The sequence below is a fragment of the Anomaloglossus baeobatrachus genome, chromosome 2, assembly GCF_048569485.1.
Source record: "Anomaloglossus baeobatrachus isolate aAnoBae1 chromosome 2, aAnoBae1.hap1, whole genome shotgun sequence".
Taxonomy (NCBI): domain Eukaryota; kingdom Metazoa; phylum Chordata; class Amphibia; order Anura; family Aromobatidae; genus Anomaloglossus; species Anomaloglossus baeobatrachus.
In genome coordinates this window covers 232,942,990-232,968,575 of record NC_134354.1, presented here as the reverse complement: position 1 = coordinate 232,968,575, position 25,586 = coordinate 232,942,990, and the positions used below count along the sequence as shown (strand labels likewise).

At 44.3% G+C, this 25,586-nt stretch overlaps 1 protein-coding gene across 1 annotated transcript in view; it reads left to right on the top strand.

Annotated features, from left to right (window-relative positions):
* The window catches only part of SLC26A9 (solute carrier family 26 member 9), a 158,844-nt gene that overhangs the window by 105,759 nt on the left and 27,499 nt on the right, over nt 1-25,586 (top strand). The window contains exons 11-15 of the mRNA XM_075333686.1: nt 2,978-3,055; nt 11,572-11,667; nt 15,590-15,696; nt 16,280-16,349; nt 21,303-21,395. Of these exons, the coding sequence (XP_075189801.1) occupies nt 2,978-3,055; nt 11,572-11,667; nt 15,590-15,696; nt 16,280-16,349; nt 21,303-21,395 (444 nt within the window). The remainder of the gene's footprint in view (nt 1-2,977; nt 3,056-11,571; nt 11,668-15,589; nt 15,697-16,279; nt 16,350-21,302; nt 21,396-25,586) is intronic.

The following is a 25,586-nucleotide window of genomic DNA, read 5'->3' as shown; positions in this document are numbered from 1 at the left end:
AAGTGACGCACATCCGGCATTGTAAGGTACATTGCAGTGTGTAACAGCTACGTGCGATTGCGATTGAACTGTAAAACGTTCATCGCATGCACGTCGTTCATTCCTCATGAATTGAACGTCAGATTGTTCATCATACCCGGGGTAGCACACATCGCAGTGTGTGACACCCCGGGAACGATGAACAGATCTTTCCTGCGTCCTGTGGCTCCCGGCCGGTAATATGGAAGGAAGGAGGTGGGCGGGATGTTTACATCCCGCTCAGCTCCGCCCCTCCGCTTCTATTGGCTGGCTGCCACGTGACGTCGCTGTGACGCCGAATGTCCCTCCCACTCCAGGAAGTGGACGTTCGCCGCCCACATCGAGGTCATATGGAAGGGTAAGTATGTGTGACGGTGGTTACTCGTTTGTGCGGCACATTCAACAAACTGAATGTGCCGCACATACGATGGGGGTGGTTACGATTGCATACAATATCGTATGCAGAATCGTAACATGTAAAGCAGGCTTAAGAGTCAGAAGCAGTCTGAAAGAGACCGACACCATCTTGGGTGAAAGTCTTCTGTGAGTAGCAATTGACCTGAGACCGATCGGTGTACTAATAGTCGGTTAGGGACAGACAGATAGGAAAAAAACACATTTAAGGAAGACTATTCTTTGAAAGACTGTTCGCTGACAAGGAGCTGTGCTTGCTTGTTTATCCGGAGGCATTTGCTCTAACCCGAAATTTATCAGAAGTTAAGCTGTATTCTGCTGATAATAACAGACAATTCTGCCTTTGCTTTATCACACTGTCGGGGGCAGTGACGTACAGAGTATTGCATAGAGGTAGATGTACATAAATTCACTTGTTTCTTACTGTATATGGGAAGTTGGCCGGGTACCCTGATTGAATTGTAAACATAAGGGGAGGTGGTTGTAAGATTATATCCTTGGAGGGATCACGTGCCATTATCTGTAGTAGTGCACCCGGGTAAAGCTGGGTTCACACATAGCAACAGCGACAACGACGTCGCTGATACGTCACCATTTTCTGTGACGTAGCAGCGACCTTGTAAGTCGCTGTTATGATCGCTGCTTAGCTGTCAAACACAGCGACGCAGCAGCGATCATAACGTCGCTACATGTGCAGAGACCAGGGAGCCGCGCACACTGCTTAGCGCTGGCTCCCTGCTCTCCTAGCTACAGTAGACATCGGGTTAATTAACCCGATGTGTACTGCAGCTACATGTACAGGGAGCAGCGCACACTGCTTAGCGCTGGCTCCATGCACTCCTAGCTACAGTACACATCGGGTTAATTAATCCGATGTGTACTGCAGCTACATGTGCAGAGAGCAGGGAGCCGGCACTGGCAGCGTGAGAGCGGCTGAGGCTGGTAACGAAGGTAAATATCGGGTAACCACCTTGGTTACCCGATGTTTACCCTGGTTACAGCTTACCGCAGCTGCCAGATGCCGGCTCCTGCTCTCTGCTCGCTTCATTTCGTCGCTCTCCTCGCTGTCACACACAGCGATCTGTGCGTCACAGCGGGAGAGCAACACTAAAAAAACGAACGAGGGCTGTGTGTAACGAGCAGCGATCTCACAGCAGGGGCCAGATCGCTGCTCAGTGTCACACACAGCGAGATCGCTAATGAGGTCACTGCTGCGTCACAAAAACCGTGACTCAGCAGCGATCTCAGCAGCGATCTCGCTGTGTGTGAAGCACCCCTAAGCCCCATTAATAGATAGGGGAGGGAGCAGTATAGCCAAGGGGAAAATAAATATACATCTCTACAGACCGACACTTGAAGTCCTCCAAGTAACATAAATTGTTATTGTTTATTCCGGGCTGTTGTGGCCCATAAGTTGTAAGAGAACTGGTTATGTCAATTTTTTTAGACTTATAAAGAAAACTGTTATTCACCATCTTTGTGTCCGTCGGTTTTCCATAGTGCCATCGTATCTTAATAGTCATAACAATCGGCATCCGGTCGTTACATAGTCATGGGCAAGGTGCTATACTCTCATACCCCTGCATGCTACATGAAGGATGTGGTCCTGGCTAGGTGTGTGAACTAATTTTGTGGGAGCAACAGACCGCATGATGCCGTAGGTTTCGACTGGCTAGTGCCAGATGTTAACCCATTCAAAACCACCAATTCTTTAAAAACAGCATAGTAGTTTTACCTAAAGGGAACCAACCATCAGAATTTTCATATATTAAGTAAAGCCAGTGCCATACTGGTGGTAGAATGTTGAATGCAATCATACCTTGAGTTCATAGATTGCAAGCTTGAGTCCTGAAAAACGTTTAATCCAAGTTGCAGAAATACCCGTTTGATTGGCGTGTGCATCGGGGTGGGACTATGTGGGTAGGACTATGTGGTCTTGCGTTCTTCATCCACCCCTGCATGCTTGCCTGGCCTTCCCCCCCCCCCCTCTGCCATTTCATTTATTTCCGGCGCATGCACAGTAGCCACTAGAAGTATTTCCTGAACTCTTTACTAAGATGGTACCGGAGATAGCGCTATGCGCAGGTGCTGACTCTAATGCCATCTTAGTAAAGAGTTTAATAAACACTTCTAGTTGATACTGCGCATGCGCCGGACATAAATAAAATGGCAGAGATGGGGGAAAAAGGCCAGGCCAGCATACAAGGTCAGATGAAGAATGCAAGACCTGACCCACATAGCCCCGCCTCATTACACACGCCAATCAGACAAGCAGTGCATTTCTGAAACTTGGATTAAAGATTTTTCAGCAATCAAGCATGCAATCTGTGAACTAAATGTATGATTGCATTCAGCATTCTAGCGCCAGTATGGCACTGGATTTACTTTATATATGAAAATCCTGATGGTGTACAAAGTCACAGACTACTGTTCTCCTTATAAATGTATGAAGTGTAAAAAGACCAATCACACATGATAAACCCCATAACATGTATGGATAACAAACAACATAGAGCATAACTTTTTGTGGGTTTTCTCTGTTTAGATGTCTAGTTTCTTTGTAATGATGGTGGTTATGGTGACAATGCTGGCCCTTGGCACCTACCTACAACCTCTTCCTAAGGTACGTAGATCTGTGCCTTTCAGTTCTATACCATACATATTTTTATATTACTTATTTATTATATAATATTTCATATGATACTATCTATCTATATATGTATACATATACATTCATATATATATATATATATATATATATATATATATATATATATAAAGCTGAGTGGAGGATACCGGGCACCGCTGATCCCTGTATGGCTGACAAAGCTGTGCTTTCAGGCAGGTGGAGACCTGGGTGCGTGTCCCAAAGCAAAGGCGATACAAGATCCACAATGAAGAGATGAAAGGTCGCACTCCAAAAGTCGAATAAAATATTTTTCTTTTTATTCCACGATCACATCAGGGGTACAGGTAGTGAGGGAGGATGAGGGTGTGCCACGTCGGACGACGGCAGCCGTTTCGCAAGTAACCTTGCTTCTACGGGTCCAGTGCATGCAAAGGTGCTGCATCCACCCTTAAATAACAGGTGAATTGGGTGCAGCATCCTTGCGTGAATGAAGTGCAAATTAAAAACATATACCAGCTGCACATATATCAAATTCACATAGAAACTTATTACATATCAATTCCAAAATGGATTATAAATAATCGTAACATACATGGGTATAGTTAGAGTAAAAAATTAAATATAGTGTTCATTATAGTTTAACCAGAGACATCTCAAAAAACACTATAAAAAACAGGCTTATAGGAAAAAACCAGCATTATAGGAACACTGACAAATCATTTTTGTCGTTCAGGCCAAGGGGACCGAGAGCATTTAAGTCTATAATCAATCTTGATTCCTTTCTAAGTAAAGAACGGTGCATATCACCTCCAGTGGGACAGGGATTAATTTTTATTACGCCTGCAAATTTTAAAAGGCGTGGATTACCACTATAATGTTCCTGCATATGGGCAATTAAACGTGGAGAACCTATCCCGGAGGTTATAGACTTAAAATGCTCCCTAAATCGAACATATAAAGGCCGAATTGTTTTACCTATATAATATTTTTGACAGGGGCAAAAAATAACATATACCAGATAATTAGACTTACATGTGATAAGATCTTTTATTTTGAATAGCTCAGTACCAATTTTTAAAGTGTCTCCTGTACAATGATATTCACAAAAGGGGCAGCCGCCGCACCTATGGTTTCCTTTGATTTTATTTCGGTCTAACCACGTACCTAGTTTGGGTGTAGTAATACGATTATTTATCAGAACATCTCCTATGTTTTTGCATCGCCTATATGAAATCAAAGGACCCTCGTTTGTCATTTCACAGAGATCCTTGTCTTTATTAATTAAATGCCAGTGTTTTTTGATGCTTGATTTTATTGCATCATACATAGAATTAAATTTAAAATTAAAAACGCATCTATTTGAACTTTCGATTTTTGTTTTTTTCGAAATGGCATTTACATTTTTATTCTTATTTCCACTTTTATTTTTGTATTCTTTATTCTTATTTTTATCATTTGGATCATAATTTAAGGATTTTTCGAAGGCAGAATTGATAACTGATATGGGATATCCTCGTTCTAATAGACGTTTTTTCAAGTCTGATGCTTGATGCAGAAAGGTTTCAGAATTATTGTGTACTCTTTTTAGCCGCAAAAATTGTCCATATGGAAGGGCTCTCTTTGTATGGGAGGGGTGCGCACTATTAAAATGCAGCAGAGTGTTCACTGCAGTTGGTTTTCTATATACTTGTCTGTCAATAATACCATCCGATATACTGAGTGTGACATCTAAAAAATCCAATTTTTGGTCCCCAAAAATATGTGTAAAGTACATGTTGTAGGAATTATCATTATTTAGATATGACACAAAATTTTCAAAATCCTGCGCAGAACCGTCCCATACAAAGAAGCCATCATCCATGTATCTGGCATATTTTTTTATATGTTTCAGATATGGATTTTTAGGACTGTAGATAAAGTCTTCCTCAAATGCTGCCAAAAAGAGATTTGCAAAAGTACATGCGGCGGGGGTACCCATCGCGGTACCCCCGCATTGCAAGTACCACTGATCGTCAAATTTAAATGCATTATGATGCAAAATAAAGCTTAAGGCTTCTGTGATGAAGTCTACTAAGATTGAATTCTGGTCAAAATTCAGCAAGACTCTCTTAATGGTCTGTACACCCTGATCCTGTGGGATACGGGTGTACAGACTCTCAATATCCAAAGCGGCAAGAGAGAAACCTTTCTGCCATTGAAAAATATCAAGCATTTTAATTAGATCTCCCGTATCTTTTAAGAATGAGGGGATGCGGGTCAATAGTGGTTTAAGTAGCCATTCTAGGTAGTGAGATAAGGGCTCTGTCACTGAACCTATTCCTGCCACAATAGGGCGGCCAGGGGGGGAGACACTGTTCTTGTGAATCTTTGGCAGATAATACCAATGAGGTTTTTTCGGAAAGAGAGGGAGTAATTTTTCAGCAGTTTTTTTAGAAATAGTACCTAAACTGACATATTTATGTAAAAGGCTTCTAAGTTTTTTAACAAAAGACCCAGTGAGATCATTAGATAATTTCTGATATACTCTTATATCTTGAAGTTGCCTATTGGCTTCTTGCAAATAGGCTTCTTTTGTTAATAGAACAGTGGCGCCCCCCTTGTCCGCTCTGCGGATAATAATATCTTTTTGTGACTGCAGGATTTTTAGTGCCGCGGTTTCCCCCCGAGTGAGGTTCTGAGGAGGAGAGGGGTATTTTAGAGCTTGTATATCTTTTATTACCAGCTCCTGAAATAAGTCTATGCTGTTCCCAGGGGTTAGTGGGGGGCAAAAGGTAGATTTTATCCCTTTATTAAAAAATGAAGAACTAGATGTAGGATTTATTTGGGTACTTACAATACCTGAAGAACCGGGTTCAATGTGACTGGGGTCCGCTATACTTAAAAGAACAGACGCATCTTTTTCAATAGCAGTATATTCATTATTTGTACCAAAAAAGCCAAGTGGACCTATTTCACATTGTAAATCGGTTACTTCAGAAGTGGGCAAGCTTTTCTTTTGACTATAAAATTTTTTTAAATGCAGTTTTCTACAGCCCTTAAAGGCTTAATGAATATACTGCTATTGAAAAAGATGCGTCTGTTCTTTTAAGTATAGCGGACCCCAGTCACATTGAACCCGGTTCTTCAGGTATTGTAAGTACCCAAATAAATCCTACATCTAGTTCTTCATTTTTTAATAAAGGGATAAAATCTACCTTTTGCCCCCCACTAACCCCTGGGAACAGCATAGACTTATTTCAGGAGCTGGTAATAAAAGATATACAAGCTCTAAAATACCCCTCTCCTCCTCAGAACCTCACTCGGGGGGAAACCGCGGCACTAAAAATCCTGCAGTCACAAAAAGATATTATTATCCGCAGAGCGGACAAGGGGGGCGCCACTGTTCTATTAACAAAAGAAGCCTATTTGCAAGAAGCCAATAGGCAACTTCAAGATATAAGAGTATATCAGAAATTATCTAATGATCCCACTGGGTCTTTTGTTAAAAAACGTAGAAGCCTTTTACATAAATATGTCAGTTTAGGTACTATTTCTAAAAAAACTGCTGAAAAATTACTCCCTCTCTTTCCGAAAAAACCTCATTGGTATTATCTGCCAAAGATTCACAAGAACAGTGTCTCCCCCCCTGGCCGCCCTATTGTGGCAGGAATAGGTTCAGTGACAGAGCCCTTATCTCACTACCTAGAATGGCTACTTAAACCACTATTGACCCGCATCCCCTCATTCTTAAAAGATACGGGAGATCTAATTAAAATGCTTGATATTTTTCAATGGCAGAAAGGTTTCTCTCTTGCCGCTTTGGATATTGAGAGTCTGTACACCCCTATCCCACAGGATCAGGGTGTACAGACCATTAAGAGAGTCTTGCTGAATTTTGACCAGAATTCAATCTTAGTAGACTTCATCACAGAAGCCTTAAGCTTTATTTTGCATCATAATGCATTTAAATTTGACGATCAGTGGTACTTGCAATGCGGGGGTACCGCGATGGGTACCCCCGCCGCATGTACTTTTGCAAATCTCTTTTTCGCAGCATTTGAGGAAGACTTTATCTACAGTCCTAAAAATCCATATCTGAAACATATAAAAAAATATGCCAGATACATGGATGATGGCTTCTTTGTATGGGACGGTTCTGCGCAGGATTTTGAAAATTTTGTGTCATATCTAAATAATGATAATTCCTACAACATGTACTTTACACATATTTTTGGGGACCAAAAATTGGATTTTTTAGATGTCACACTCAGTATATCGGATGGTATTATTGACAGACAAGTATATAGAAAACCAACTGCAGTGAACACTCTGCTGCATTTTAATAGTGCGCACCCCTCCCATACAAAGAGAGCCCTTCCATATGGACAATTTTTGCGGCTAAAAAGAGTACACAATAATTCTGAAACCTTTCTGCATCAAGCATCAGACTTGAAAAAACGTCTATTAGAACGAGGATATCCCATATCAGTTATCAATTCTGCCTTCGAAAAATCCTTAAATTATGATCCAAATGATAAAAATAAGAATAAAGAATACAAAAATAAAAGTGGAAATAAGAATAAAAATGTAAATGCCATTTCGAAAAAAACAAAAATCGAAAGTTCAAATAGATGCGTTTTTAATTTTAAATTTAATTCTATGTATGATGCAATAAAATCAAGCATCAAAAAACACTGGCATTTAATTAATAAAGACAAGGATCTCTGTGAAATGACAAACGAGGGTCCTTTGATTTCATATAGGCGATGCAAAAACATAGGAGATGTTCTGATAAATAATCGTATTACTACACCCAAACTAGGTACGTGGTTAGACCGAAATAAAATCAAAGGAAACCATAGGTGCGGCGGCTGCCCCTTTTGTGAATATCATTGTACAGGAGACACTTTAAAAATTGGTACTGAGCTATTCAAAATAAAAGATCTTATCACATGTAAGTCTAATTATCTGGTATATGTTATTTTTTGCCCCTGTCAAAAATATTATATAGGTAAAACAATTCGGCCTTTATATGTTCGATTTAGGGAGCATTTTAAGTCTATAACCTCCGGGATAGGTTCTCCACGTTTAATTGCCCATATGCAGGAACATCATAGTGGTAATCCACGCCTTTTAAAATTTGCAGGCGTAATAAAAATTAATCCCTGTCCCACTGGAGGTGATATGCACCGTTCTTTACTTAGAAAGGAATCAAGATTGATTATAGACTTAAATGCTCTCGGTCCCCTTGGCCTGAACGACAAAAATGATTTGTCAGTGTTCCTATAATGCTGGTTTTTTCCTATAAGCCTGTTTTTTATAGTGTTTTTTGAGATGTCTCTGGTTAAACTATAATGAACACTATATTTAATTTTTTACTCTAACTATACCCATGTATGTTACGATTATTTATAATCCATTTTGGAATTGATATGTAATAAGTTTCTATGTGAATTTGATATATGTGCAGCTGGTATATGTTTTTAATTTGCACTTCATTCACGCAAGGATGCTGCACCCAATTCACCTGTTATTTAAGGGTGGATGCAGCACCTTTGCATGCACTGGACCCGTAGAAGCAAGGTTACTTGCGAAACGGCTGCCGTCGTCCGACGTGGCACACCCTCATCCTCCCTCACTACCTGTACCCCTGATGTGATCGTGGAATAAAAAGAAAAATATTTTATTCGACTTTTGGAGTGCGACCTTTCATCTCTTCATTGTGGATCATATATATATATATATACTGTTTGTGTGTATATATATATATATATATACAGTTAGGTCCAGAAATATTTGGACAGTGACACAAGTTTTGTTATTTTAGCTGTTTACAAAAACATGTTCAGAAATACAATTATATATATAATATGGGCTGAAAGTGCACACTCCCAGCTGCAATATGAGAGTTTTCACATCCAATTCGGAGAAAGGGTTTAGGAATTATAGCTCTGTAATGCATAGCCTCCTCTTTTTCAAGGGACCAAAAGTAATTGGACAAGGGACTCTAAGGGCTGCAATTAACTCTGAAGGTGTCTCCCTCGTTAACCTGTAATCAATGAAGTAGTTAAAAGGTCTGGGGTTGATTACAGGTGTGTGGTTTTGCATTTGGAAGCTGTTGCTGTGACCAGACAACATGCGGTCTACGGAACTCTCAATTGAGGTGAAGCAGAACATCCTGAGGCTGAAAAAAAAAGAAAAAATCCATCAGAGAGATAGCAGACATGCTTGGAGTAGCAAAATCAACAGTCAGGTACATTCTGAGAAAAAAGGAATTGACTGGTGAGCTTGGGAACTCAAAAAGGCCTGGGCGTCCACGGATGACAACAGTGGTGGATGATCGCCGCATACTTTCTTTGGTGAAGAAGAACCCGTTCACAACATCAACTGAAGTCCAGAACACTCTCAGTGAAGTAGGTGTATCTGTCTCTAAGTCAACAGTAAAGAGAAGACTCCATGAAAGTAAATACAAAGGGTTCACATCTAGATGCAAACCATTAATCAATTCCAAAAATAGACAGGCCAGAGTTAAATTTGCTGAAAAACACCTCATGAAGCCAGCTCAGTTCTGGAAAAGTATTCTATGGACAGATGAGACAAAGATCAACCTGTACCAGAATGATGGGAAGAAAAAAGTTTGGAGAAGAAAGGGAACGGCACATGATCCAAGGCACACCACATCCTCTGTAAACATGGTGGAGGCAACGTGATGGCATGGGCATGCATGGCTTTCAATGGCACTGGGTCACTTGTGTTTATTGATGACATAACAGCAGACAAGAGTAGCCGGATGAATTCTGAAGTGTACCAGGATATACTTTAGCCCAGATTCAGCCAAATGCCGCAAAGTTGATCGAACGCCGCTTCATAGTACAGATGGACAATGACCCCAAGCATACAGCCAAAGCTACCCAGGAGTTCATGAGTGCAAAAAAGTGGAACATTCTGCAATGGCCAAGTCAATCACCAGATCTTAACCCAATTGAGCATGCATTTCACTTGCTCAAATCCAGACTTAAGACGGAAAGACCCACAAACAAGCAAGACCTGAAGGCTGCGGCTGTAAAGGCCTGGCAAAGCATTAAGAAGGAGGAAACCCAGCGTTTGGTGATGTCCATGGGTTCCAGACTTAAGGCAGTGATTGCCTCCAAAGGATTCGCAACAAAATATTGAAAATAAAAATATTTTGTTTGGGTTTGGTTTATTTGTCCAATTACTTTTGACCTCCTAAAATGTGGAGTGTTTGTAAAGAAATGTGTACAATTCCTACAATTTCTATCAGATATTTTTGTTCAAACCTTCAAATTAAACGTTACAATCTGCACTTGAATTCTGTTGTAGAGGTTTCATTTCAAATCCAATGTGGTGGCATGCAGAGCCCAACTCGCGAAAATTGTGTCACTGTCCAAATATTTCTGGACCTAACTGTATATATATACACACACAGTACAGACCAAAAGTTTGGACACACCTTCTCATTCAAAGAGTTTTCTTTATTTTCAGGACTCTGAAAATTGTAGATTCACATTGAAGGCATCAAAACTATGAATTAAAACATGTGGAATGAAATACTTAAAAAAGTGTGAAACAACTGAAAATATGTCATATTCTAGGTTCTTCAAAGTAGCCACCTTTTGCTTTCATTACTACTTTGCACACTCTTGGCATTCTCTTGATGATCTTCAAGATATAGTCACCGGTAATGGTTTTCCAACAGTCTTGAAGGAGTTCCCAGAGATGCTTAGCACTTGTTGGCCCTTTTGCCTTCACTCTGCGGTCCAGCTCACCCCAAACCATCTCAATTGGGTTCAGGTCTGATGACTGTTGAGACCAGGTCATCTGGCGTAGCACGCCATCACTCTCCTTCTTGGTCGAATAGCCCTTACACAGCCTGGAGGTGTGTTTGGGGTCATTGTCCTGTTGAAAAATAAATGATGTTCCAACTAAATGCAAACCGGATGGAATAGCACACCGCTACAAGATGCTGTGGTAGGCATGCTGGTTCTGTATACCTTGAATTTTGAATAAATCCCCAACAGTGTCACCAGCAAAGCACCCCCACACCGTCACACCTCCTCCTTCATGCTTCACGGTGGGAACCAGCCATGTAGAGTCCATTCGTTCACCTTTTCTACAAAGACACGGTGGTTGGATCCAAAGATCTCAAATTTGGACTCATCAGACCAAAGCACAAATTTCCACTGGTCTAATGTCCATTCCTTGTGTTCTTTAGCCCAAACAAGTCTCTTCTGCTTGTTGCCTGTCCTTAGCAGTGGTTTCCTAGCAGCTATTTTACCATGAAGGCCTGCTGCACAAAGTCTCCTCTTAGCAGTTGTTCTAGAGATGAGAAGGTGTGTCCAAACTTTTGGTCTGTACTGTATATATATATATTATATTTCAAACTTTTAACCAAAGAAATTCTATGCACATGACTACAGTATAAATGTGATATGATATTGCTTCTTCTCTCCACCAGTACCACGTGTTTCTGTGGTTTTACTTCACCTTCCATTGTTGCTTGTGTCCTTCAGGCTGTCCTAGGAGCTTTGATAGCAGTGAACCTAAAGAATTCTTTAAAGCAACTTGCTGACCCTTTTTACCTTTGGAAGAAAAGCAAACTTGATTGTGTAAGTTCTTGAGATGAGAACACATTAGAGGGAAACAAAGTTTACTTTCAGAAAGTGCAGGTTTTCAGTACTATAATTAACGCCTCATTTCTGTGGTTTTATTTTATTTCACAATTTGTCAGCTATTAATAATTTATGTTTCGTGTGTACATTAAAATGCTTACTCGTCATTGTCTCCTGACATTTAGTCACTTCTCCAGTCCTTTTCTACATGTTGTCATTGTAGTTTTTTCTTCCCATCTCACACCATAGCCATTAGTTCCTTTCTTAATGTAAAGTGTTTAAAAGAACTGAGAGTCCGCACTCAGTGGTTGATACCTTTTAATGGCTAACTGAAAAGATGGTAATAATAGCAAGCTTTCGAGACTACTCAGGTGTCTTCAGGTCTCTTCTTCTGAAGAAGAGACGTGAGTAGTCTCGAAAGCTTGCTATTATTACCATCTTTTCAGTTAGCCATTAAAAGGTATCAACCCCTGAGGACTCTCAGTTCTTTTAAACAATTTATCTCTACTGGCTAACACGGTACAAAGATATATTTTACCTGTTTCTTAATGTAAGCATTTGAGAGACTTACATTGAGAAAGTGACTTCCAGTCCACACAGAAGTGCTGTATTTTATCCCCTAACTGACACATGATGTATTGGTATGTCATATGCTGGCTCCCTGACTTTCATGTGGGCTTTCCCGATCTCTCCCAATCCCAGCAGATATAGCCCCTATATACTGCATAAGCCCTCACATAGCCTGTATGTACAGTATGAACCACCACATAGCAACTATATACAGCATAAACCCCCACACAGGCCCTGTTTACAGTACGAGCCCCCCCACATAGCCTCTGTATACAACATGAGCCCCCACATAGCCCCTATATACAGCATGAGCCTCCATATTGCCCCCTATATGAAATATAAAAGCAATATTTATCAACCCAACCAGTGCACTGTCAGTGTCTTAATCCAGACAAGGAAGTGAGGAGGGGAGGGATTGCTCGGAAATCTGCTCCAGCTGGTCACCAGAGGAAGCAAGGTCCCAATAATGAGGAAAGTATTCAGCAATCTTAAGAATTAAGTATAACAAAAAAAAATATTGTATTCCTTAAAATCCATGAGGAACAGAGAAAAATTGATCAAAGTCCATAAACAGATGACCCTTTTGGGATCATAAGTAAGATATGACTAATGATCTCCTATGACAAGACATCTGTTTATGGATTTTAAGCAATTTTTCTCTGTTCATCATGGATTTTAAGGAATACAATACATTTATTTGTTTTACTTAATTATTTTAATTGCAGGATGCTTTCTTTGTTATACAGATATAGCCCCTGTCATGCTGTACAAATGCTAGTAAGACCTAGTACAGCGTAATCCCCACTAGGTGGCAGCAGAGCAGTGAAGAAGAGACAAAGAAACACTGTAACGGAAAGGCAGCTGAAGTACAGCAGAGTAACTTCAGCAGGCAGTTAACAGGCGAACCAACAGGGGGCAATAGAGTAGTCTAACAGTCAGTGTCTAGCCAGGAAAGTTGAGTCACTGCAAAGGGAGGATCAATATCAAGTCAGAAAACAGAACCGAGTTGGAAGCCGGGAGATCAGGTATGCAGAGGGAAACACAAACAACTGACAGGAGAGGGAAGTCAGGGACCAGAACAGGCAGACAAACGGGGGAGGGTACAAGTCAGGACACAGTAGCAGGGAGGCAGAACAGATTGGGAACACTCACCAGAGCCAGTATACAAGCTGCAAGGCAGAAATATCACTGGCACTGAGCCATAGGTAGAGAGGCAATATATAGTGTCGTGGGATGCAGAACGAGGCAAGGGAAGTTAACCTGTGACATGACCAGGCCAGAGCTGGGTGTAACCACAGCAGGAAAAAGCTGGCCTGGATCATGACCATCCCTATATACAGCATGAACCCCCACAAAGGCCCTGTATATAGTATGGGCCCTCACATAGCCCCTATATACAACATGAACCCCCACATAACTCTCTATATACAGCATGAGCCTCCACATAGCCCCAATATACAGAATGAGCCCCCACATTGCCCCTATTTACAACATGAGCCCCCTACATAGACCCTATATACATCATGAACCCCCACATATGACCTACATAAAGTATGAACCCCACACATAGCCTCTATATACAGCATGAGCCCCTACATAGCCACTATATAAAGTATGAGCCCTGAAATAGCCCTATATACAGTGTGAGATGCCATATAGGACCCTATATACTGGCATACATCTCATACGCCTTAGTCCAGATTAGTCTATATAATCTGCCTATGTCCGTAAAAACCATGAAAAAAATTTCTTAAACAGCTTTCTCGAATTGTAGGAAATCACTGCAAAAAAATGATCACAGGTTTAATTTGTAAACCCAACCCAAATAACAACATGACATCATCAATCCCAATAGGATCTGTCTTTCTTCACTGTAGCTTGTATGAAAGTATATAAATTCTTATCAGAAGATTCTTAGATTTCACAAAGCACTATGCTGCAGGCCTGAAAGAATTACACAGCCATTATTTGTTATAGGCAGCTTCTCGGTATATTATGTAAAGGTCATATGATTTCAATGGTGCCGGTCAACAGTCTGGATCTCAGCTCTGTCTCTTATCAGTTTAACTCCAGATTTGTAATAGGTCAAATAAATAATGAGAAATATTTCACGAGTGGAAGGTAAAAAGTCCTGGAGATTTGTACTGTAGGCATAAGAGCATAGCCATATAAATAACTAGCTCGCTAGCAATTCTATGCTCATTTAATATTGTTTCAATTTGATTTTCATGGAACTCAGATGAAAAAGATGGCGACTTTAGCTGAGACAGCTGTCCCATATCGGAATTTAGGAGCGTGCCGCTGCACCAAGAATGTGAATGTGGTTGCGTTGCGACACCTTCACTGAGAGCCTGAATCCAGCAATGTATCACTTAGTTTACTGGGTGCAGCTATTGAGATGAAATCACAATTTTATCTCCAGAAGTTATAGCAGAGCTCAGTTGTTCAGCTCATTCCCCTGATTGGCGGCTTTCTGTGCACAATGTATAATGACAGGATGCTGCTAACCAGTGCTCGGAGCATGGTTGGACTAATAAGCATGAGGTCAGTCGTCCTGTAGTGATAATCTCCAGTTGATGAAACTCTGATTTTATTGAAACAGCAAAACGTAGCGCAGTAAATGACATATCACTAGAATAAGGGTTTCTTCCACTACATCATGGTTTTCTCAGATCATATAGCCAAACATGGTGACAGATTTCCTTTAATAACGGCAAAAAAACACTGTTTCATTCGGCACACAACTACTAGTTGAACTTATATCCGGTCAGGTTGAAAAAAGTCATGAACAGGAATAAATGGTGGGTGCTACATCATTGTTAAAGCAATCATCCAGTCCAAAATCCCATTTGCCTGTCTACAAAATGTCTGCAATAGTCTCACACTACCCTATACACATCATGCTCAGGAAGAGGCAGGCATCTTCCCTCAGTAATGAAAGAAAAAAACATTCGATGCTCATTGATGACCACTGTTGGAAGTCCTGTGTCAAACATGTTGGCCATCATTATTTTAGTTATTTTGCACTGAGATGGATATTTTATATGCTTTGGTGAGACCTTATACTATGGAAATGTATAAAGCCATCTTATACTCAGGTCATGGTTGACCTATCGGATCTTATGTCTGAACGATGTGCCAAACCACCAATAGTAATAACTATTACTTTACTAGTGTTGTCTACGACTTACCAGAGAATCTCAAGTCATTATGTAAAGTGCAGTTCCTTTCTTGCTTTAAGAAGAACCATAAAAAAAAACCTGTCAGTTATCATCCAGCCTGGTATCTCAACGTCTAAAGTGATGACAAGTATTCATTATTTTGACACGTTTCTTCTATGTATTCATAGTGTGTCTGGGTTGTGAGTTTCCTCTCCACCTTCATCCTTGGCCTTCCATATGGAGTTGCAGTCGGTGTAGGATTTTCCATCTTGGTTGTCATCTTTAACACACAATTGTAAGTTGAATCTTTATGTTGTTACGGTATAAAATGATAAAGCCCGGACGCAACATTGTGGTTGAGGAATGGCTCCCTAGCTGCTTTCCTTAAAAAAATTCAACATAGTATATACAAGGGTTTAATATGGAACCAATGGGACTCCATATCAAATGTAATACCAGTTTATCATGTAATACCACTGCCCCTTCTCGTGTCCCTCTCCATACTCAAAAGACTACTAATTATACCTCTACCACTTTGTTTTGATAGGGCTACATATGGAGATTAGCTAGATAGACAGATAGACGGACAAAGAGACAGATAGATAGATAGATAGATAGATAGACGGATGGATGGACAGACAGACAGACAGACAGATAGATGGATAGATAGATAGATAGATAGATAGATAGATAGATAGATAGATAGATAGATAGATAGATAGATAGACGGATGGATGGACAGACAGACAGACAGACAGATAGATGGATAGATAGATGCACAATATATTAGCTTATAGATTGAAAATCAAAATTGACAAAAATAGCTAGCTACTCTCAGAGACATATCAATTTTTGTTCCCTTCTTTCACCCAATTTAGTCGAAATGGTTCAGCTCTGGGTCAGGTGACCTCCACTGATCTATATAAGAACCCAAAAGTCTACAGTAAGGTAAGAGATTTACTGAATATTTTTCTTCTGTGCTTTGTAGTAAGAATAGAAAGCTGGCATTTTTGACAAATCAACCCCAATACACTCTAAGGTGGGCTTTGCACGCTGCGACATCGCTAGCCGATGCTTGTGATGCCGAGCGCGATAGTACCCGCCCCCTTTGCAGGTGCGATCTCCTGTGATTGCTGCCGTAGCGAATATTATCGCTACAGCAGCTTCACATGCACTCACCTGCCCTGCGACGTTGCTGTGGCTGGCGACCCGCCTCCTTCCTAAGGGGGCAGGTTGTGCAGCGTCATAGCGACGTCACACGGCAGGCGGCCAATAGCAGCGGAGGGGCAGAAATGAGCAGGATGTAAACATCCCGCCCACCTCAGTCCTTCCTCATTGCAGCCGGGACGCAGGTAGGAGATGTTCCTCGCTCCTGCGGCTTCACACACAGCAATGTGTGCTACCGCAGGAACGAGGAACAACATCGTACCTGCCGCTGCACCGGCAATATGGAAATGTCGGACCCTACACCGATGATACCATAATGACGCTTTTGCGCTAGTTAATCGTATCAAAAAGGATTTGCACACTACGATATTGACTGCGACGCCAGATGTGCGTCACTTTCGATTTGACCCCACCGACATCGCACCTGCGATGTCGTAGTGTGCAAAGCCCGCCTAAGGCCTCGTTCTGACCGCTGTGTTTTCCGTCCACATACTGTCCGTGTGTACAATGGACTGTACCCAGACGTCACACAGACCTCAGCTAATCTGGCGTCTGTGTGCTGTCCGTGTGCCCCATGAACTGTACCCAGACAGTACATAGGCCTCAGCTCATCTGGCATCTGTGTGCCATTCGTGGGCACAATGGACTGTACCCAGATGTCACACACACCTCAGCTTATCTGGCATCTGTTTGCCATCTGTGTGCACAATGGACTATACCCAGACATCACATAGGCATCAGGTCATCTGGCATCTCTGTGCCATGCGTTTTTCAATGACTGGTTTGTAGGAGAACCTTGGGAAAGCTTCATTAATCTTTTTTTCATTTACAGATAGTTAAAATGACACATATTGATCAAAAACAAATGAATCAGAATACTGATTAAAACTGGTATATAAAGAATTACTGAAGCATGAATAAGGTCTTACACTTTTTTTTCTGTCTGAAAAACAAATAAAACCTCATGGGAGGTATCCCAAGCTTCTTTTAGCAACCAGTCATTGAAAATTAGAAAGCGTATGATTGAAATTCGGATGGCATCCATGTGCTATGTGTTTTTATTTTCACTGACCATTAACACCTTATTCATACATGAGAAAAACAACTAATTTTTGTCAGTGTTTGTCTTGTGTGTCCTTTTTTAGTATCATTTTTTTTTGTATGCTAATATTGACAGTGGTTTCTGAATCCTCTCCTAGCATTAGACAGTGAACAACGCATCAATAGAATGCACCTAGGACGCCTCCTGAGTGCTATCCAACTTTTTTCACAGACCCATAACGTCCATTTACATGGTCTGATCGGTTTTACCAATTGGCAGTCGTTTAAATGTATATACAAAGGCAGAAAAAGTGAACTCTGCTCACTTCTTTGTTTAAGATCACTCTGTCCACAAAAAAAATCTGGACATCTGAGCAGCAATATAGACTAAAGGGGGCTTTACACGCTATGACATCGCTAATGCGAAGTCATTGGGGTCATGGAATTCGTGACGCACATCCGGCCGCATTAGCGATGCCATTGCGTGTGACACCTATGAGCGATTTTGCATCGTCGCAAGAACGTGCAAAATCGCTCATCGGTGATATGGGGGTCCATTCTCAAATATCGTTACTGCAGCAGTAACGAAGTTGTTCCTCGTTCCTGCGGCAGCACACATCGCTCCGTGTGACACCGCAGGAACGAGGAACGTCTCCTTACCTGCCTCCCGGCCACAATGCGGAAGGAAGGAGGTGGGCGGGATGTTACGTCCCGCTCATCTCCGCCCCTCCGCTTCTATTGGGCGGCGGTTCAGTGACGCAGCTGTGACGTCGCTGTGACGCTGAACGAACCGCCCCCTTAGAAAGGAGGCGGTTCGCCGGTCACAGCGACGTCGCCGGGCAGGTAAGTAGTGTGACGGGTCTGGGCGATGTTGTGCGGCACGGGCTGCGATTTGTCCATGTCGCACAACAGATGGGGGCGGGTACCCACGCTAGCGATATCGGTACTGATATCGCAGCGTGAAAAGCCCGCTTAAGTTTCCTGTATATGAAAGCACTAAGGCCCCATTCAGACACAGATGGCACCAAAGTACTGTCCAGTTTTCCACCAACCCATAGATTTGCATTGGTAAGATTGACAGACAGATATAGATTTGCATTGGTGAGATTGACACACCGACATGTATGGACATGTGAACAACTCCATAGCAGATAACTGGTATGACGTCTTTCCATGAAGACCTTGGATAGAACACATACATGAATAACTAATGTCTGAGTAAATCCTTACAGAACTTTCACATTAACCCTTACTTAAATGAGTCAGTTTGGTCCACAAATCAGAACAATGTAAGACATGTCTACATTTTTTTATGAGGACCATCATAAAAATTAGTGAATGTGACTAAATGTACCACTCCAGCAGCAGTCGAACCGCTCGGATCCGGATGTCACTACTCGTGGCTTGAGGGTCTCCGGACCCGGGGCTAAGGGTCACACCCAAATGAAGGGGGCTATTTACAGGGGAGATATAGTTTGTGACACCACCCGTGGTCTGTGGTAATAGGGAGTACCGCCACTGCCATTGGGAGTACCCGGGGTGATGGAGTAGGGCAGCTAGATGATGTTACCCTCCACGGGTAGGGAAAGGCCCCGGGACCCTGGTTGGTGGAATGGAGTGCAGGAGGAGCGCAGGCTCGCCGGTTGCAGGGGTTAATCAGGTACTCACTCAGCAAGAAAGCAGACGCCGACAACGTGGTAAACCAAGTCTCTGGGTGCCGCTGCCCTCTTGGGGAGCTCGTCCGGGTCCCGTCCCTTGCAGCACTGCCTGGTGGTCTGTGGCCTGCCTCCTGGCACAGTAATTTTAGAGTGTCCAAATGGCCCGTCAGCTTGCAGCTTTCTGGGCCCCGCTCCCTGCTAAGAGTAGCAGAGGAGCTTGCTCTCAGGAGCTCATGCTTGGGATTTCAGTGGGCTGCTTTGCTTGGAAAGCCCTATCCCCCTCGTTGCGCTAGTGCCCCCGATCTCTGAGCTTCGTGGGAACAGTCCATATAGGCCGTGTCCTCCGCAGGTTAATTGCTGGGTTACTTGAAGCTTCTCCCCGACCTAGGGTCCATGTACCCCGACGTGCCTTCGGTCCCAGCCCGGCTTTGAACTGCGGCTGCTGGCTAGCCTCCAAGACTAGCCAAGCACCCAGTCCCAATCTCCTGTGACCGGGTCTCTGACTCCTTCGGGTCCAGACCACTGTCTGCGACCTAATCTGCTTTTCACCTGGGAGCTCCAGCTCCCTCCGAGCTCCTCACAGCTCGAGGGCTACCACTGTTCTGCCTGTCAGCTCTGCTCTGTTCTCCACTTCCTCCCTCACTGACTTCCCCCCTCCACCAATCTGTCTGACCCCTAGGTGGACTACCCTATTCCAGCTTAGCAGCCCACTGGTGTGTCTGACAGGGTGTGATGCGAGGTGTGACTAGGATTTGTAGGTGTTGGTGGAGGCAGTACTGCAAGATGTGGACCTAGAACCATGGGAAGGTTGAGTCCTGCATGGGGAGAGAAAGATTGTGCAGAACCCTGTGACAACCTGACTAGTCCAGGGCGTCACATAAGCCCATAGAATATAAGATGTCAGTGTGATATCTGGAGAAAAACTCATGTGTGAATGATCCCAAATATAAGCTAATTAAAGTCATAAGCTGAATGCTCTATTATAAATATGATACTAATATAGCACCATTCCAGCGTTTGTTTGTATTTCCCCTCTGGAGTGGTGTTTTAAATGTAAGTCCATTTTCCCTGGTCTTATACTCACCTTCTGGAGGCTTCACCTTTTTCAGGGTGTCTTCAGTCGGTTGTCGGTGATTTGTGACCTGCCGACATCTTCAGTGTTTCATGGAGTGTGCCAGAGGTCACAACTCAATACAACTTTATGAGAGCCTTGTTATGGCTGTCATAGAGTTGCATTGAGAACTTGTTACATAACTTCTGACTTCTGGCCAATCAGAGGTTACGGTTCTGTGGACCCGAGTGTCACAGAAAAAAGGATACAAATGGCGGAGGGTGAATATAATACAGGGGGCAGGAGACTTAAGGGTACTTTACACGCTGCGACATCGCTAACGATTTATCATCGGGGTCACAGTGTTTGTGACACACATCCGGCGTCGTTCGCGACATTGCAGCGTGTGACACGTACGAGTGACCTTCAACGATCGCAAAAGTGGTAAAAATCATTGGTTTTGGAAAGGTCGTTCAAACACCAAATATCGTTGTTTGTGTAGTAACAAGGTTGTTCCTCGTTCCTGAGGTAGCATACATCGCTATGTGTGACACTGCAGGGACGAGGAACATCTCCTTACCTGTGGCTGCCGGCAATATGGAAGGAAGGAGGTGGGCGGGATTTTACGTTCCGCTCATCTCCGCCCCTCCGCTTCTATTGGGCGGCCGCTTAGTGACGTCGCATATGACTCCGAACAAACCGCTCCCTTAGAAAGGAGGCAGTTCGCCGGTCACAGCGACGTCGCTAGACATGTAAGTATGTGTGACTGTTCCTAGCGATGTTGTGCGCCATGGGCAGCGATGTGCCCGTGACGCACAACTGACGGAGGCAGGTACGCTCGCTAGCGATCTCGCTAGCGAGATCGCAGTGTGTAAAGTGCCCTTTAGATTTAAAGCACTGCTCCAGTGGTGGAAAAAAAAACGGTGGAGTGTTAATTTGAATAATTTCAGTATTTACTTACTTTTCTTGTTTTCTCGGTTTCAGATTCAATCTATTGATGGGATCAAGATTGTCAACTACTGTTCTCCACTTTATTTTGCAAATTCAGAAATATTCAGGCAAAAGGTTATTAAGAAGGTAAACTCAGAAATGCATTTTATGTTACCATGTATGGACTGACAAGTAGGGTATAATGTGATCTATAGGGCCCCAATGGAACAGGGCTCCCACCATCCATGTACCATTAATGGTAACAATTACGTGGCAGATTGGACTTTTGAGCTCATCAGACACGAAAGCTCAGATGCAACTGTCACGTCTGCCCCCTATTATGCAGGTTTGTAATGATACTCTAATATTCCGATTTATATTTTTAATTGCTTAGTGCTATGGCATCATTCACACTGTGAATAATGTGGTGTGAGATTGATAAGTGTATACTAAAAACTACATCAATCATACTGCGGCCATGACTTATCAGTGTACTGTGTGCGCATAACACATTGAAATAAGAAAGCCTTTGATACTACTATCATTGGATTTTATGTAGAAATCTCAAGGTACAGACTGTTTTCATTAATGTAAATAGTATCTGTATCAGAAAAGTCTGCTTTTCCTAAATGCTTTGATAAAGTTGTCCTTCTATTATCTATACATGGAATATATTGAAAATACTGGAAAATAAAGAACATTTAGAGGACATCTCCACATTTGGTTGACGGCATGTGTAGTGGGTGGGCCTACCCCCTACTAGTTTAACATAGTTACCCGGCATTGTGATTATTAAAAGTGTTGAATTTTATATTGTTATGTGCTGTGTTAGGGCACCCCCTAGTGGCCGGGTGGGACGGCTGTTGCCACCGGGGAGGAGGAGTCGGCCGGATATCTAGGCAAGGTCTGAATGTGTGTGGGGAGAGAGGATCCGGGTCAGCGGAGTGTGAACATCTGCAGCGGCAAGTGCGATTGTGTGAGCGGAACATCAGGGGACACCGGAGATAAGGAGGTGGACGCAACCTCAAAGCCTATTCTGCCGGTGTGGGTCCGGTGTATGCTTGGCTGAAGAGTGGGAGTCCAGTGGCGCAACCTCAAAGCCTATTCTGCCGGTGTGGGTCCGGTGTATGCTTGGCTGAAGAGTGGGAGTCCAGTGGCGCAACCTTGAAGCCTATTCTGCCGGTGTGGGTCCGGTGTATGCTTGGCTGAAGAGTGGGAGGAGTACTCTGGGCATATCCCCATCAGAGGGTGCGTTTGGGCAGGTTGTCCCCAGCTCCACTAATATTGCCGAAATCCGCTGACCGGAGTGTTTTTCTCTTTATCGTTGTGAATAAATGTCGTTTTTATTGCATCTGGACTGTTGCCTGCAGCCTCTTTGTGTATCGGCCGATGAAGATACAGACATACTCTCTCTCAACATTAATGAAGTGATGGAGTCAGGGATGTGCCTTGAAAATAGTGCTGCCACGACTACACAGCCAGAGGCCTCCCTGGCTAGTCACTTCATGTGGCGTAGTCGGCAGGATGCGAGTCCCTTGCCGGAGAACCAGGAGTCTGAAGACCAAGTAGTGCCTGAAGCACGGAATTCGGACTATGAAAGAAGATTCCCAGTCCCATGGTGGGAGGAAGAAGTGCCCAAGGCGTTGGACCGGGCACAAAATGGCGGCAAGATGGCCGTCGTCTGTGAAGAAACAGAAAGCGCGCGGAAAATTGGCGCCGAAAGAAGAGCCTGGGGCTGGCCGGTGCCGAAGAGAAAGCATGGAGTACTCCGCCCAAAGAGGGGAGGCGCCAGCTCCAGGGCACGGAAGAAGAAAAGGAAAAAGAAGTACCTCAGCGGAGGAGTCAAGATGATGCGTGAGGTTGGGGGTGGAGTCCGTTTAAAAGCGGGAAACGAAGACCCGCCTCCACTTCCTCCAGTCTTAGCGTCGACACCACCGCTATTACCAGCGATTCTGTTGAGAACCGAGATGGAGAACTTTGGGCAACCTGCGGAGTTGGCGACGACTATGGCCCTCATCAGCCTTGGCCGAGGCCGACCCCGGTTCGCCCCTGCTAGCGAGGCCGCGATAGCGGATCTTCCCATTGGGCCGGGAGGCTCTACAAGACCGGACAAGGTCTCTTGGAAGACCTCATGGGACGCTCAAACCGGGAGCACCATTACAGAGGTGAAGGTGACCTATGCTACCCCGCCCATGCCAAGCCGTCCGGGGGTTGCTGCTTTCCCATGGGACACCCCGCAGCTTAACGCCGCCGCCACCCCATTTGTCCCGGCGCCAGAGTCGGCTGAGGAGTTAGCCGGGCGTCTAGAGGAGGACCACCTGGGCTTCTTCTGGGACCCAATCATCGCCCCGCCGGAGAAGTCGCATCCCAGGGTTCCGCCCTCGAAGCCTGACCCCGTCCAGGAACGGCTCCTGGCTGAGACCATTGTTCGGGAAATGCTGTCCGGTTCCGGTGGCGAGAAGTTAGCCCAGCAGTTTGTGACCGGGGTGGTAGTCAAGTTTAACCAGCAAGAGGGATACGGCTTCATCCGAGAAGTAGAGACCGGGGATGACTATTTTTATAACCGGGTTCATCTCGATGTCGAAGGACTCCCTAAGCGATTGCACACCCTTTGGCCGGGCGAGAAAGTCACCTTTCTGCCGGACGCCGGTAGCCGCGGCCTGTTTGCTGTCTGTGTCTCCCGCATGCCGACCTCCCGGGAAGCGGAGCAGTGGCAGGAGGAGATTGAGTGGGAGGAGCAGCAAGAGCGGCGCCGGAGTCACGCTAGGCCGAGTCTGTCTGAGCCCTCTCACCCCAGGCGCATCAAGGCTGTCATCCCAGAGGCAGTGGCTGAACCGACCCCCGATCCGGAGAGGGTTCCAGCCGTGGTAGCGGTGACGCAAAATGTCAACAACAGACCGGTTTTCATGCTGGACGCGTCGCCCGCCGCGCCACCACCGTCCCGGGCAGAAACGCCATCACCGCCAAGAGGAGCTGCAGCAGCTGTGCCGGAGGAACCGCCCTACGCCCCGGTGTCTTTCAGGCGAATCCGCCGCCAGCCGGGACAATCTCTGGGGGCCTACATCCAGGCTCAAGCGGAAGAATGGAAGAGAGCCTGGCCCCCAGAGTAAGTTGTTGCCTCCAGCACTTGCCGAGACCGGTGTTGTTCCAGACCGGCAGAAAGTTCCTCTGTTGTTGTAAAGTTTTACGGGCTTGTTGCCCCAGCAAAGACCGGGAGCGCTCTTGAAGCCTCCGGGCACCCCCAGCGAAGACCGGGAGCGCTACTGAAGCCTCCGGGCACCCATCTAAGACCGGGAGCGCTGTTGAGCCTCCGGGCGCTATCCAGAGACCGGGAGCGCTGTTGCGCCATCAAGCGCCCCTCAAGACCGGGAGCGCCGCTGAACTGGTGCCGCTGTTGAGGACTGAACCGAAAGGTTTTTATGTGTTTATGTTTTTATGTGTTTAAGAGCCTTGCCGGGAGGCTCGGATTTTAAGAGGGGAGGCATGTAGTGGGTGGGCCTACCCCCTACTAGTTTAACATAGTTACCCGGCATTGTGATTATTAAAAGTGTTGAATTTTATATTGTTATGTGCTGTGTTAGGGCACCCCCTAGTGGCCGGGTGGGACGGCTGTTGCCACCGGGGAGGAGGAGTCGGCCGGATATCTAGGCAAGGTCTGAATGTGTGTGGGGAGAGAGGATCCGGGTCAGCGGAGTGTGAACATCTGCAGCGGCAAGTGCGATTGTGTGAGCGGAACATCAGGGGACACCGGAGATAAGGAGGTGGACGCAACCTCAAAGCCTATTCTGCCGGTGTGGGTCCGGTGTATGCTTGGCTGAAGAGTGGGAGTCCAGTGGCGCAACCTCAAAGCCTATTCTGCCGGTGTGGGTCCGGTGTATGCTTGGCTGAAGAGTGGGAGGAGTACTCTGGGCATATCCCCATCAGAGGGTGCGTTTGGGCAGGTTGTCCCCAGCTCCACTAATATTGCCGAAATCCGCTGACCGGAGTGTTTTTCTCTTTATCGTTGTGAATAAATGTCGTTTTTATTGCATCTGGACTGTTGCCTGCAGCCTCTTTGTGTATCGGCCGATGAAGATACAGACATACTCTCTCTCAACATTAATGAAGTGATGGAGTCAGGGATGTGCCTTGAAAATAGTGCTGCCACGACTACACAGCCAGAGGCCTCCCTGGCTAGTCACTTCAGCATGTCCCATTAGGACAGCCTCCTTCTGGCAAGTGGACATTGTTGAGAGAGTCCCTCCTTTTAGAAATGCCCTTTATGAGTCTGAAAAATAAGGATTTCTCCTGGAGATTAGAGAATAATCACTGGGATGACTTCAAACTAAGAAGGGTTTT